The sequence below is a fragment of the Zootoca vivipara genome, chromosome 12 (genome assembly GCF_965207765.1).
Source record: "Zootoca vivipara chromosome 12, rZooViv2.hap1.1, whole genome shotgun sequence".
Taxonomy (NCBI): Eukaryota; Metazoa; Chordata; class Lepidosauria; order Squamata; family Lacertidae; genus Zootoca; species Zootoca vivipara.
The window spans coordinates 61,782-74,085 of NC_142595.1; the positions used below are offsets into that span (position 1 = coordinate 61,782).

General features: G+C 45.5%; 2 protein-coding genes across 15 annotated transcripts in view; both read left to right on the forward strand.

Moving 5' to 3' along the window:
* The first annotated feature begins 11 nt into the window (after window positions 1–11).
* HUS1 (HUS1 checkpoint clamp component) lies at window positions 12–8,266 on the forward strand. 2 transcript variants are annotated; one of them, XM_035135713.3, is made up of 8 exons: window positions 12–151; window positions 308–435; window positions 534–710; window positions 1,610–1,717; window positions 2,986–3,060; window positions 5,372–5,471; window positions 7,035–7,154; window positions 7,927–8,266. In XM_035135713.3, exons 1-8 carry the CDS (start codon window positions 100–102, stop codon window positions 8,007–8,009), a joined length of 843 nt encoding a protein of 280 aa, XP_034991604.2. In that variant the 5' UTR covers window positions 12–99; the 3' UTR covers window positions 8,010–8,266. The 2 variants fall into 2 exon arrangements, with proteins under 2 accessions (XP_034991604.2, XP_060138013.2); XM_060282030.2 differs by lacking the exon at window positions 308–435.
* Window positions 8,267–11,840: 3,574 nt separating this feature from the next.
* Window positions 11,841–12,304, forward strand: part of TNS3 (tensin 3) — an 83,715-nt gene continuing 83,251 nt past the window's right edge. For 10 of the 13 annotated variants that reach the window (XM_088655719.1, XM_088655715.1, XM_088655721.1 and 7 more), the window contains exon 1: window positions 11,916–12,054. The gene's annotated coding sequence lies outside the window, so the exon portion shown is untranslated. Of the gene's footprint in view, window positions 12,055–12,304 lie in introns of all 13 variants that reach the window. The other 3 variants (XM_088655724.1, XM_088655718.1, XM_035136333.3) reach the window with 3 other exon arrangements.

Below are 12,304 nucleotides of genomic sequence, written 5' to 3' on the forward strand. Positions count from 1 at the left end.
TTCCGGCTCCCGAGTGAAGCGGGGAGAAAGGGCCTCCCGCGCCCCGCATATGGCGGCGGCGCCCCCCTTCTGGCGCGTCGCTTCTCCCGCCCGCCCGCGATGCGCTTCCGAGCCAAGATCTCGGACGCCGGCTGCCTCGCGCACTTCAGCCGTGAGTAGCGAGGGAGGGGGCGGGGCGGAGCTGCCGGGGGGAAGGCGCCGCTTTCCCCCAGGCCCGGCCCGGAGCTTCAGGCGGGGCAGGGCGGCGTGTCGGGCCGGCGAGGCCTCCGGGGTAACCGCGGCCTCCGTGTCTCCTTCCTTCTCTCAGGCGCGGTGTCGACGGTGGCCAAGCTGGCCAAGGCGTGCGCGCTCCGCCTGACGGCCGACCAGCTGATCTTCATCGCGGGCGCCCGAGGGGCCGTGGGAGGGGCCCGCCTGTGGTGCGAGGTCCGCCAGGTAGGGAGGGAAGGAGGGACCGAGGAATGGGGAACCCGCGTCTCAGGCGCCGGCCAAGCAAGAGCGCCCCGGGTCTCACCCGGCTCCTGCTCTTTCAGGGGAATGTCTTCGATGAGTTCCAGATGGAGGGAGTGGCCGCAGAAAAAAATGAAATTTATCTCGAGGTGACGCCTGAAAACTTATCTAGAGCCTTAAAAACAGCACAGAATGCGAAGGCAGTGAAAATCAAGTTGACGAACAAGCACTGTCCTTGCCTCACAGTAGCCATAGAACTGGTGAGTAGAAATGGATGCAAAGTGCCCCTTTCGCTCTCTCTGCTTCATGTAAAACTAGAATATCCAACTGCTTAGTCACCTAAAAGGTAGATTCTTGCCCATGAAAACAGGTCGGTAAAGGTCCCTTCAGGAGGAAAGCTTTCATTCCTCCACATGGGTGGGAGGTGGAGCTCCATTTGTGCCCCAGTTCCAGATCCCTTGGAAGCCGGAGCGTGAAGAGGGCTTCACATGTTTCTAAGCTCCCAGTGCTCACTCCCCATGGCTTCATGCAGGTGGTGTTAAATAGTGTTGGGGACCAAATACAGTGGTACCTCGGTTTATGAACACAATTGGTTCCGGAAGTCTGTTCATAAACTGAAGCGAACTTTCCCATTGAAAGTAATGGAAAGTGGATTAATCCGTTCCAGATGGGTCCGCGGTGTTCGTAAACCAAAAATTCGTAAACCGAGGTGTTCATAAACCGAGGTTCCACTGTAGTGCCCTGCAGAACCCCATAGCATTTGTACTAGGGGACCGAAGCACACTCCTGCAATGCTGTTCTTTAGACTCACCTGTGCAGGTAGAAATGAAACCACTATAAAGGCGCCTTTGAGCCTCATCTGAGCAGTTGGGCTGAGGGCGCTATGGTCAATGGGATCAAAAGCTGCAGAGAGTGTGAGTATCTGTCCCCCCACTCACCCATCGGGGATTATTCAGTCCCAAAACTAGGCCTGAACTGAAGTTGATCCAGACTGAAGTTGATCCATGCTCATCCTGGAACATCTGAAGTTTCTCTGCCATAGCCCTCTTCACCTTTTTTTAAAAAAAGAAAAGAAGGGGGGCATTCTTACATAAGTGTTTATAGGATTACGGCCTTTACTGTCTTTTGGTTATGTAACCTTTTGTCTTCTTCTCTCTAGCCTTCTTTATCCAGCACTAGCCGTGTTGTGACTCACGACATTCCTGTGGGTATTATCCCAAGAAAGCTGTGGAATGACTTCAGGGAGCCAAGTGTGCCGGATTTTGATGTGAGCCCCTTTCAGTTTCCACAATATCAAAATTAAATTGTTTAAACGATATTCCGAATACTGTACTTTCCTTCTCAAAGGTTTTCCCCTCCAACAGCAAAATGAATTTCCTTTTAGTTAAGATGATTGGTTTCATTCTGTTGATGCATTCAATCTAAAAGTGCCGTAGGCACTGAGGATGAGTTGACTTTACATAAAGTTATTTTTCATTATTCATGTTTCAATTGTAGCAAAGATTTTTCTTCCTTTTCTACCAAGGATTGCAATTAGTGCAAAAACTTCTTTTTAGAGTTTGTGTGTATTTTACCATTGGAGACCAGTGAAAATTTACAGTGCACTTTTCTTTTACCAGTATCTCCTGAGTCCATTCCACATTCACTCTTTCATGCACAGATGCCCATCCATATGACTTGCAAACCTAACTAATGCACCATTCACACAGCCATGCACACCCTCTTCACATTACTCAACTTAACACTTGGCTGCCAACATACCTACCAACTGGTCCTCACTCTTGAGTGCTGATCATTTAAAAACAACACAGACTTGGAGCAGTTGAAATATTTTCAGAGCCAGCCAAAAGTAAATGAGTTTTCAAATAATGCAATCTGAGTTTACTTCATTCTCCCCCCCCCTTTTATTATTGGCTAATGTGAAGCAATTGTTTATTCCCCACAAGCAGTTAACAAATATACATACCACCAATACAATTCATTGCTAAGGGAGGCATCCACATTTCAGCCAAAAACTCATCTCCTCAAAAGTGTTTTAAGGCCCTGATTACAGTTTTGACAACTGCAAGGACTTCAAAAATGTATCTTTCTCCAAATAAGTTACTAAACATAAAACAAAACTTTGATTATCTTATTCTACGTTAGAAGAAAGGGAAAGTAAACATTCCCTTATGATGAATGTTTTTTACAGTTATCTGAGGAAGTTCTTTGAAACGGAACCTTCTTCAGAAGCCTGTGGTCAGCTGGTTAATACAACAACAATTTTTGTGCTATATAGTTCATTGTAAGCCTTGCTGGAAAGTTCACTTTCTGCTTATAATGATATTTTGTTTATTTTATTGTAAACCTTTCTCATTATCAATCTAGTTTCTCGCAGTCTTATGCCCTTCAACATTTTCGTAGTTGCTATATAGAACTGTGCCCTTACATGTCACTTTATCCCTTTTAAATTGACTCTGGAGGTCATTGCCCAGTAACAGTGTGGGGCAGGTGTGGCTCATCTGCACTTTCAAGGCAGTTGATTTGATTTTGTAGGTCAGCATTTATTTACCAGCGCTGAAGACCATGAAGAGTGTTGTGGAGAGAATGAAAAACCTCTGCAATTCTATAGTAAGTTCTTATATTCTTAATGTGGGAGTAGAAGTGGGGAGAGAGAGATGCATCTCTTGGGATATGTTTTTATGCAATCATTGTAACTGCTGGGCCAAACTGGACAAGACACCATTCGTACAACTGGAAATTGTGCATTTTTTCTTACTTTTTTTTTTTTTTGTAAATAGCAGGCTTGTGTGGCTACTCTAGTTTGGGACCTTGGGGGGAAGCTGGAGGGCTTTAATTCTTTACCACCACTGTGGTACTGATCCAGATTGGATACCCTGTGCTTGGTATTTACTTTAGAAAAGACCATCTTGCAAGTTGTTAACTGTGTGAATGTTGCCTGGTCTTGGCTGTCACTTGATACTTTGCACTTAAGACTCCCATCAAGGTTTAGTTATCCAGGATTGCTCTCTGAGTGCACAGTTGGTAAGCAATTGGAGCCACTGGAGATGACTAGCATGTCATACCTATATGATCCCTCAACCCAGAGGTTTTCAACCTTTTTGAATCCACTGCTTCCTTGACCAACTTCCTCAGTTCCCTGTGGGATACCTGGTGAAAACTAAAACTTGACCATCATTCAAAGCACCCTAGGGCTCCGTGGCACCACTTGAAAGCCATTGGCCTATGCCAGTAAGTAATGGAAGGAAAAAGGATCTACACTACAAGATTCCATCTCTTTTAGACTTTGTAAGTGATAAGTAAGCATACACAGGGCTTTTTTTCTAGAAAAAGGGGTGCCAGTACTTGACCTTTTTTTAGGGGAGCACCCACCCAAAGTTATTGCACTTTTTAAAGGGGGGGATCACCCAGCCGTAGTTGTGTTGGAACGTACCTAAGAGCTGCCAACTGGAAAAAAGCCCTGAGCATACACATTTTATATAGAATACTTTACCTGATTGCATGTCCTGTATACCTGTACAGACTTTGTTGCGAGATGGTGCCAATAATTCCAAGGCCACTCTCTGGTCCCTAAGACTATACAAATTAGTTATCCCTGCCAAACTGACCTTGTGAATGTACAATGTTTTCCTCCTTTTTATGGCATGTTTATGAAATGCATGTTTAACTTGTAGCTATGGAAGTGTATGGAAGTGAGAGCTGGACCATTAAGAAGGCTGGTTGCCAAAGGATTGATGCTTTTGAATTATGGAGTCCCATGGATTGCAAGCAGATCAAACCCAGGGGTCCCCAGACTTACCGGGCTTCGGGCCGGTGCCTGCCGCGCCGACCGCGCGGCGGGCTGGAGGGCGGGGGAGTGCGCGCCAGTGCGCATGCGCACACGGTCAGAAAAAATCGTCGAAAATCGCTTGTGCACATGTGTATGGGCCTCCCCTGACCTGGAAGTGCACCGGAAATGACCTCTTCTGGGTTGGGAGAGGCCCATACGCATGCGCACAAGCGATTTTCGGCGATTTTTTCCCGATTTTGAATATCGACGCTGTGCCGCACGCCGTAAGAGCGGGCAGCGGGCGGCGGGGGTCGTTGTGGGCCGGATTGGGAGGCCAATTGGGCCGCATCTGGCCCGGGGGCCGTGGTCTGGGGACCCCTGATCAAACCTATCTATTCTTAAGGAAATCAGCCCTGAGTGCTCACTGGAAGAACAGATCGTGAAGCTGAGGCTCCAATACTTTGGCCACCTCATGAGAAGAGAAGACTCTCTGGAAAAGACCCTGATGCTGGGAAAGATTGAGGGCACAAGGAGAAGGGGACGACAGAACACAAGATGGTTGGACAGTGTTCTTGAAGCTACCAACATGAGTGACCAAACTGCGGGAGGCAGTGGAAGACAGGAGTGCCTGGCATGCTCTGGTCCATGGGGTCACGAAGAGTCGGACACGACTAAACAACAACATCAACATGGAATTTTGGCTATCAAGAATTTTACCTGCTCTTGTGTCTTAACAGCAGCTTGATCTGAAATCATTAGTAGATTATGGTGTTATCTCAGTGCTGGAAAGCTTCACTTGCCGAATCTGCAGATCAGTCTTCTGGTTTACCAGCACCAGAGAAGGCTAGGATTATTTATTTGTCCGAGTCAGTTGACACTTCTGTTCCATTGTTCACAGTACTAGAGATCATCACATGGATTATATTTTTATACACCTCCCAAATTTATATAACTGACTTTTTGATGCTTAGTGATTTGTTGATGCAGAGTTCTTAAGCAGAGTTGTCGCCATTTATTCATAGATGTGTCTAGAGGTATATATTTAGGAAAAGAACCTTAATTGTCATAAGTGCATTCCCTTGACAAACAGGTGTTTGTAGAATACATTTAGTAGTTGTGAAAAGCATATGAACTGTTTTGTTTACATTGTAGGTAATAGAAGCAAATCTAAATGGAGAAATGAACTTGAAAATAGAAACTGATCTAGTGTGTGTTACAACCCACTTTAAAGAACTTGGGAATCCTCCCTGGGGTAAGCAATTTTCTTTTTCTTGTCAGATAACAGATCCTAACAAAAGTAAAAGTGCAGAACAAAAGCTACAGTCCTGTGTACACTTATCAGGCAGTAAGGGCTGGCTTCTGAGTAACCATGCAAAAATAGAGCTAGCTTGAGTCTGTCTTTAATTGTTTTCTTTCCCCACGCTCAGATGTCAGTAACAAAGTGAAAGGAAGGAAATACTGATTTGCAGGTTAAATAATTGAAGTAACATTTTAGCTTCAAACAATGGACTGATATACACAGTTAATTGTCATGAATGGGGAAATACAGGTATTCCCCCACTTACGACTCGCAGGCGACCACATATACGTGCAGCGCCATTCATTCAATCAATCAATCATTCAAGTCAAACCTGGAAATGGCAGGAGAGAGCTGGAGAGCCCTTGGGGCTGGTGAGGAGACCCTCCACAGAGCCTCAAGAGGACGTCAGAGGAAGCCCAGAAGAGACCAGAGGCAGAGCAGGGTTTTGTTTATGCTGCTCAACCTCCCTGACTAACAGCTGATGGGCATGCAGCAACAGCAGCCACTTTCCCACATGTCCTCTAGCCTCCTGCCAGCCCCAGAGCTTCAATTCTAGTTGTGGATATTTTTGGATATAGTATTTTTTGTATGGATTGAAGAAAGAGTGGCAGAGAGGGTGCTTAGAGGATGTTCCCCGCTTTATGAGAATTCACTTATGTACCCAGAACATAATTCCCACCTGCACTGCAATTATAGAATTAGAGGATAGGTGAAATAGCTATTTGTCAGTATTCTTGGGAGTTCACAAATTTTGACTGATCTTGATGATTAACCAAAAAGGGTGTGGTTGCCAAGCCCTTGCTGCTCCTGCCAGGTGCTGTTCCTGATCTCACACAGCCAGAGCTGGGCCACCCATAAAGGGGACTAAGGCAGCTGCCTTGGGGGGTGGAATCCCAAGGGGCAGCGCTCTCGCAGGTGCCCCACCGCTGCCACCACCACCACCAGCAGCAGAAAAGTGAGAAGTGGCAGCTTCCTGCAAGATCTCACAGAACTCTCGTGGAGTTAATGCAAGATCTCACGGCTGCCACTGCTCTTCTTGTCTCCAGCCAGTGACAGCGTGCACTACCAGAGAAGCAAGGAGAAGTGCTGTGATCATAGCACAATATCCTGTTCTTTTTCCCATCTCCAGACTTGGGAATTCCTTCTAGTCCTCTTCTGCAGCTTGAACTGTATAGAGAGAGCTGGAGACCTTCACTGCAATATATAAAAACAAAACAAGAACAATAACCCAATAACTCCCCCCCCCCAAAAAAAGAGCCATTGCCCTGCTGGGAGCCTTATCTTGCCTTTTGACAAGTTAGCCTTGGTTTGTTCTCTGTGAAATGGAAGTATGAGGCGGTTGTGACAATGAGGAATAGAACATAGTACATACTGACTGCTTGATCATATTCACAAGTATTTGGAAGTAAAATGCACAGATTACAGCCACAAACTGTTAATGGAAATTATGTACAACCCTTTTTCAAACTATTGTTCCTAGTTAATAAAAGGTTCTATTTTTGTGAATTTCAATAGGCTCCCAAAACTCTAGTCAAGAGAGAGATCCCGAGACCATGGCCGAGGCTCGCATCGACATTAAGAGACTTCTCCAATTACTTGCAGCTCAGCAAGTGAATCCCACGAAAGCACTATGTAGTAAGTGACCCTTTGGGCCTGTTGTTTGAACAAGTCATTTGCCACTCTGGAGAGCAGGGTATGAAGAGGATATCATGTATTTGGAAGGGATTGCCATATCCTTCCTGTAAAAGCAAATTTCAACATTTCCACATACCAGTGTATTTGGACCAGCATTCTTGGGGCCAAACTGGACACCACCGGGGGGGGGGGTTGTTGCTGTTATTGATAGTAATTTTTCCGTATCTTTATGAGAGATGTTATGATTTATGTGGAAATTTGGTTGTGTATTTTTTGATGCTTCTTTATTGTTTATGACTACTTTTGTTATATTTGTAATTCAATTCCCCCCCCCAATGTTGTAAGCCACCTTGAGCATGGTTTTAACTGTGTAAAGGTGGCATACAAATAAAAGTATATATGTATGTATGTATCAATCATGTTTATGCGACTCAACTCAGCCCTCCCTTGCCCAGCTCCACCATGGCATATGGATCTGTAGGCAGAGTCAGGTCTGCTGTCAAGTGGAGGTTGTTGAAAGTACCTTTTGTCTAGGAGGGAGGACCTGACTTGCGCTGACACAGCTTTTCTTTTTGTTGTCTTTCTCCTGGTTGGGAAAAACAGTTTTTAAAAAGTTTTGGGGGTTGATTGTAGCCAGGTTCAAAATATTCCAGACCTTGGCCTCTGCATCTGTATGGCCTTCAAAACTGGAGAATGTTGGCTATTGCTAAACATGGTATTTTGGGCCCTCTGTCATCCTTTGAAGTTTAAAATACGGACTTGTGTTTTGCAGATATTGCAAGCAAAAGGATTGTTCACTTCATCTTGCTGCACGAAGATGTTTCCCTTCAATATTTCATTCCAGCCCTTGTATGAATTGAACAGTTGTTCCAGCTCACCTGTTTTCAATGCTGTAGTGTCTTCAGGGGTGCTTGAACCAGGCACAGAAAGACAGAGAAGACCGGGAGGGGGGGATAGGGTTGCTTGCTATGCTTGTTGAAACCCCTTTTGTAATCAGATTCTGTGAAGAGAACTGTATATTTAATACCTTATATTTGGTAAATAGAAGAAGTAAAAAAGTCTGTTTTACTGGGCTATATATTTTATTAAAGAAACAGTCCATTAGATCTTTATTCTGGTGCTCCATGCAGCAAAATAACTGTTGGGTTTTTTTTGTTTTTGTTTTTTAAAAATCTCGTTTCTCCGTCACCTGTCAGTTCCATATATCACGCCTCCTGTCCATTCCATCATTCCTTACTGCATTTAGGTCACTTCAGTCATCTTAAAATTCTCCAGTACCCTCAGAGCTTCCATTTGGGCAACAGATTGATCCCAGTTAGGATTTTGACTTCCAAGTAGCTTTGGACCTCTGGGGTCAGGGCACACACATCAGAAACTTTAACTGGGCAATATTTTTTTTGCCAACAATGTTTATCATTAAGAAGATCATCTTTTCTAAGCAATAAATGAAGTTTACTAATTTATGGATATGTAAAGTATTTCTAAAAATGTATCATACTGTTAGAGGTTTGTAGGTGCTGGAATTTAATTCAGGCTTAGGCATCGAAAGCTTATTAAGGTAGGCTAGTCTCTGGTGTGAGGTGATAGCTAGACCCATGCCTGCATTTGAGCTCTGTGTTAGATTCTTTTAATTCTCTGAAATTAACATGTGTGAAAGAACAACGGGTGAAACTCGGAAAATTAGAATATCGTTGAAAAGTGCATTTATTTCAGTAATGCAACTTTTTTTTCTTTTAATTTTTACAAATGCTTTCTTTTGAAAATTCCACAGTAATAAAACAAATAGTTACAATAATACAAAAATAAAAATCGCTATTACATTTCATTAATTACATTCCATTTATAATTGATCCGCCTAACGACAAATGATTACAATTACAACAAATAAAGGCTTGAAATATCTTGCTTTGCATGTCATGCATCTATCTCATATATTGGTTTCACCTTTAAAGTTGCGTTACTGAAATAAATGCACTTTTCGACAATATTCTAATTTTTTGAGTTTCACCTGTAATTTAGCTAGACAAACCTCCTAAATTGTGACTTAGACACCTTGCTAATCCATTGGAATTTCATTGCTGGCATCCGACTGTCTTAGAAAACAATGGAGGAGTGTGTCTTGGGAGTGAAATCAAATGGTTGAAAGGTTGCAGCGCCTGCTGTGGCTGTAGAGACCAATATGGGAGAGACATGCTTGGTTGCAGCTGGGGCATCCGCTTGCACTCATGCAGATGTACCAGGGCATTTCTTTTCTCTCTGCTCCACTCAAAAGTCATTCCTCCTCTGGTTACTGCTATGAATGCATGAGCTGACTGGGTTGGGGCAAGACACCCCCCCCCCAAAGCAATGGAGGATTTCTCTTCTTAGAACACACTGGTTCCCAGGATTCCTGGCTCATCCTGTATGGAGCTGTTAATCAAGATGTCTGTCTTGGGACAAATTCCGGCTGGCCAGAATAAATTTAGCCTCTCGAAGCATAGATGCCATCAGAAACCCCATCAGCCTTTACTGTGTAAGTTTAAAAGGGACCTCCCACCAATATTGTGTCCTCACCTTTCGAAGTACTTATGTAATAGGTTTGGACTGTATATTTTTAACATTTCTGGGAAGGTTACCTGAAAATTTTGGAGTGCTGCATATTGATATTAGACAATTCTAAAATTTCGCAAGGCATCATATAGTGCAATATTTTTTGAAACACAGGATGAAATCCCTAGAGGTCCCACCATTTTATCTGTAGGGCCCTGGCACTCTGTATTCCATTTCAACAACTGTCTGGGCAAGCATGCCCTCAAGATCTATGTCTTTAAACCACAAGGAAGCTGCAGAATTCAAACATTCCTACTCTCTCTTGAGAAGGAATTCTTCTCATTTATACTTACACTTGCTAAGATTCAGTGGCCACCAGCCATGGAAGTAACAGAATTTTTTTAAAAATGAAAAATTGGCACTGACAAGAGTCCAATGTCTCTCTCAAGGCATGAATAAATCATGCAGCCACTCTCCTTGCCTTGAAGTAGAGAATGGAGTCAGAAGGCAGAACATACACTTCACTAAAGCGCTACACAGCCTCAACTTTATGTGATGTGGCGGGCACAGCGGGGAGCGTCCCTCCCTAAACCAAAGGAATTATAAGGCAAGGCAAGTGTGCTTTGTCTGTGCTTGGAGAAACAATATTTTGGTTAGCACTCAGTGAATAGCTGGACCATGTTTTCTCCTCCTGTACTTAAAAGCTTTGGGAGTTAATGCAAAGTGTTATGTTGCCATAGGCTGGCCCTGGAATAACATCCTTCTCTTTTTCTGGCAGAATGTGTGTGTGTGTCTGTCTGTCTCTCTGTGTGGGTCCATGCTGTTTGTTCTGTGTCCAGAAAGGCTTTGCAAACTGCAGCATCAAGTGGAAGTGGAAAAGCAGGATGTTTTCTTTGCAGGAAGGTCCCCGGTGCAGTTAGTCTGCCATCAGCATTTGACTTTCAAAACAGGAGTTGCCTGGTGGGAAGCAGGCAGGGGAAAGTCCAAATGCCACCACCGAAATCTTCTTCCCTTGTGTCAGTTCTCAACTGACAAAGCAGAAGGAAAAGAACACAAGGATTTCCATCCTGAATGCTTCTGGCGGCCATATCAAGGCCTTTTAAACCTTTCCTCTGCTGAAACTCTCGTCGTGGTAGAAAGAAAGATCTTGACTTAGTCAGTAGGTGTTGGGTAATTTGTTCAGACATTTTGAAATGAATGTCAAAAGTAGGGATTTGTCCTTTTCTGAATGGGTCTGACACTAAATTAAGTGGGGCAAAAAAGAGGGGTGGGGGATCACATAGGAATTTTTAAAAAGAAAGTTCCAAGCTGCAGTTTTGGACGGGGATCCACCCCATGTACATTTATGCCAATCACTTTCTTGCTCAGCAAGTGGATTACAAATGCAGCTGTTGTTTTCTCCGGATAAAGTTATTTCCGATTTTGAAGTAAAGCTGCAATCATAGGCACACTTATTTGAAAGCAAGTTCCACTAAATTTAGTTCTCTGATTTGCTTTCAACTAAGTGTGCCTTGAACAACAGTCGTACTTCTAAATCAGAAATCATTTTACCCAGAGGAAACCATGGCTGCAGTTATCATTATTAATTTTTTTTATACTGCCCTTCATTTGATGATCACAGGGTAGTTTACAGAATAAAGACAAAAGCATCCAGTTGCCTTAGAGAGATGATTTGAGGCAATCCTTCTGCCTCCTGCATTTGTATGCACACGTGTGAATGTATTCTGTGTAGCAGTTTATGTGCTGAAAGATTTGCTCTGCTTTGTGTTGCATCTGGCGCGCCCTGTGGGGGCCTCTTGGGTTGTGAGCCCCCAGCCCGAGGTGGGGGGCCTAAGAGGGGCAGCAGGCCAGGAGGCGCCGCCGCATCACCAGCGGGAGGGGGCACCTCTCGGGGATGCTTGACTCGCAGAGGCGGAGATGGCTGCCTTGCCTTGCCAGGGGCTGGATCCCTTCCAACCCTGTCCTCCTGCCCACTGATGGCGCACCGGCACCGGGCTGGGCCAGGGCGCTTACTCGAGGAGGTGCCCCCGCCCGCAGCACAAACCCCGCCCGCATGCTTGGGCTGCGCGGGTGCGGAACTTTTCGCGGCTGTGAGAAAAGCTGCAACTGAAAGATAACCGGAGCCGCTTCTCGGCGAGGCCGCCGACCGCGAGCGGATCCCGCCCGGTGCCCGCGGGCGCCTGGGCGGGCGGAAGCTCCGCTCCTGCAGCCGCGACCCGCGGAGGAAGGAAGGCGGCGCTTGTGTGGGCGGGCGGGCGTGGGGTGCCGCTCCGCCCTTGGCTGCCGGCCGAGCGGGGCGCGCTTTCGCCTGGCCGGCGCTTCTCCGGGGCGCGCCTCGCAGGGACGCGGGCGGCGACGGCAACGCTAGCAGGTAAGCCGGGGCTCGGGGCGCCGCAGGACACGCGCTTCCTTCCTTCCTTCCTTCCAGGATCCTTTTTTCCAATCTGCAGAGGGAATCTGCAAGGAAATCTCAGCCGAACTTGCTTTGCTCTCCGGCTGCCCCACATTAAGTTTGTTGTCGGTTTGTTACTAGCAGTTGCTTCCCAGTGTAGGGCGAATTCCAGAAATGCACACCGGGATTCTGAAAAGGGAAAGGCTTTTGTGGGGCACGTGTTCTCTTT